We start from the raw sequence: 2,800 nt of genomic DNA, 5'->3' as shown, positions 1-2,800 counted from the left end.
AAATCCAAATTACTTATTAAAAATTGATACCACATTTTTTTTTCTCATTTTATGAGATCAAATGAAATGATCATGAAGGGAAACAAAGTTTATAAACTTTCACGTTTATTTGTCCAAATAAAAAGGTTTAAACGATCTAACTTGATGCTATAACTACAACACAAAATAAAACTAGGATTGAGATTCCAAATTTATTTTTATCACAATCGGAATAGCAATTCTACATCAGTACTGCCATGATACTCTATATCACCACTCCCTAACAACCCTAGCAGAAGGCTAGAACAGAAGAAAAGCTAAAAAATGCTTGTCTCGTATTGCTTAATAAGAACATAGAATCTTCAACATCCATTGCTTTCATCTTCTTCTCATTTGTCGGCCTGCTGCTAGAACACAATCGTACAAGCACGAAATACAAAATAAAAAAAGGAAAAAAATTAGAACGTTTTATTTAAACCCAAGTGAATTAATATAAACCAATAAACACAGAAAACTACATAATTTCAACCTTTGGTTCAAGATGCTCCAGAACTTTATAACTCTCTGGTGTTATCACATTCAGCCAAGAACCAGGAAACAATCTCTATAATCATTTGAAGGAGAGAAAAGAGAAATATTGTTAAATCTAGAATCAATAAATGATTCTAGCAGACCACATACATGCATGCTTTAGGTAAAAATCACAAGAAAAAAATGAGGTAACTTACATCAAGGTGTTTCTGAAGCGACTTCTGAAGCGACCTAGACCTTTTCTTAGGCCTACGAGGTGGATTTGCCCCAGTCATGAGCAAGAAGTCGGTCTCAATCTCTTCATTTGAAAGAGTGGCTGAGAACTTTGGCCTTTGCAGCCCCCCTAAACTCTTGCTAGCCTCCCCACCATTCCATTTCTGTGACTGCAGCATGGCGGGGGACAAACCTACGTTTGACACACCATGCCCAGCCTTACCGATAGCCAGACGACTTCGCAAGTTCCAGGGCAACCCCTCCTCAAAGGGTTTTTTGTTATCCTCCCGACGATACTTATGGGATTTTTTTTCTTTCTCTTGATCATCGAACATCCTCAGTTTCAGGTGATTATCTATCGTGACTTTGAGGTCGGTCACCAGCTTCTCACGTACAGCTTCAATGTCGGTGGTTGTGTCTCCTCTTCCACTTGCAATTATTGTTGCTGAGTGCATGGTAAGTTTTCCTTTAGGGGTTTTTTTTGGAGAGGGACTGGCTGAGGTAGAGGAGGAGGTATGGGATGATTTGACACATCGGAGATGCTTTTGGCGACCCCATTTGAGCTGAGAGTGTAATATGAAGTTATGAAGGCTTCTTTCCGCAGTACCATCCATGTCGAAATAAAGGAGAAATATATGCTTAAAAAGCTTGCCTCCGTTGATTTAACTGTGTAGATTTTATTTGGAGTGTGTAAACGGGAGAGGGAGGAGCGTTTATATAGAAAGAAAGGATGAAGAGTAGAAATGGTTCAAAAAAACCAAAAATTTTGAGTAATGGTTTTTGGATGTTTGTGATGATTTTTAGAGCTTTTGCACTAGATTTTGATGAGGGCGGTTGCAAACTTTGTTTTTCTCTCAATGCCTTTATGAGAAAGATTAAATACAGTTGAGGAAACGATGGATTTGAGTTAGGGGATCCAATTGTGAGCAAGTGGTTTACTTTTATGGGGAAGGGAAAAGAGGGCAGATGATTCAACTGCAATCATCCTAATTTGGTCAGATATTGTAATAATTTTGACACATCTTTGCTCTTGGAGTTTAATTTTCCTTCCGCCTTTGCTTGGCCAGCCATAATAATGCATATGGAAGTTATTGATGGCAATTTAATAGGCTAAATTAGGGAAAAAACAATATTTTTGGTTGATGTGGACTGCTATCATTTCTTTTTGTTTTTTCTTTGTATATGGGCTTTATTAAATTTAATTTAATTTCGAATACTAGATAAATTCTTATTTCCAAACTACAGAACTAGCTGTTGATAAATTATTGTTAGGGGTTTCACTTTCCTTTTTTAGCTTTACAAGGAGCAAACAGTACTGACATTAAATATTTCGATCATTAATATTCATACTATTGATTATCACATCTATCAAAAAAACAATTTCCTTAATGGAGCTTTTCTAACAATAAATGTAAAATCTAGTTAAGTGATTCAAAATCTAATTTTGGACTTTTTAAATTCAAAAAGTTAATAAGCAAAAAAATTTTTTAAAACTATTTTTGCGAAGCGGATGAGGCTCACCTATAGGGAGATTATGAGAATTGATACATATTAATATTGGTTTAATGGACCTGTACATGTTTATAATATTAATACTCGAGGCACCAATTAATTAATGAGTGTTTTCAAAGCATCTTGAGACAAACACACTAATGTCGTAAACATTTGTTTTTTTTTTTTTTTTCACTTTGGTCTTAATTCGTTATTTTGTGTCTATCATGGAAGTTAATAAAATTATAATTAATGTTAAACCATGAAAATGCTTTTTCAAGCTTTTGACAACCATAAAGTAACTTCTTAGTTTCCCCCCCCCCCCCTAAACATGAGGTAACTTTATATGTTAATTCTTGAAATCAAATTCTATGATAAGTTACTGGATAAGATTCAATTGCAATTTTAGTCCCTATTTTTTGAATTGTAAGCCGTTCTGACCTCTAATGTTTCACTAGAACATAGTTTGTCAACTTTTTTGTTGTGACTAATGGAGGACAATTAACAAATTATACAATTGCTGATATAGACGATCAAATGTGTGTTCTTTTTGGAGGCAAATTCCTAGTAGTATGATTGTTTTGAT

At 34.6% G+C, this 2,800-nt stretch overlaps 1 protein-coding gene across 1 annotated transcript; it reads right to left on the bottom strand.

The window, feature by feature from the left end:
• Nucleotides 1-254: 254 nt before the first annotated feature.
• On the bottom strand, nt 255-1,658 carry LOC113741548 (uncharacterized). The gene is made up of 3 exons (XM_027269084.2): nt 708-1,658; nt 509-583; nt 255-383 (listed from the first exon to the last, which is right to left on the bottom strand). The coding sequence occupies exons 1-3, from the start codon at nt 1,335-1,337 to the stop codon at nt 369-371; spliced, it is 720 nt and encodes a 239-aa protein (XP_027124885.1). The 5' UTR covers nt 1,338-1,658; the 3' UTR covers nt 255-368.
• Nucleotides 1,659-2,800: the final 1,142 nt, after the last annotated feature.

This window comes from Coffea arabica, chromosome 4e (genome assembly GCF_036785885.1).
Source record: "Coffea arabica cultivar ET-39 chromosome 4e, Coffea Arabica ET-39 HiFi, whole genome shotgun sequence".
Classification (NCBI taxonomy): Eukaryota; Viridiplantae; Streptophyta; class Magnoliopsida; order Gentianales; family Rubiaceae; genus Coffea; species Coffea arabica.
Note: the sequence above shows the minus strand (reverse complement) of the source record. Positions and strands in the feature narration are given on the sequence as shown.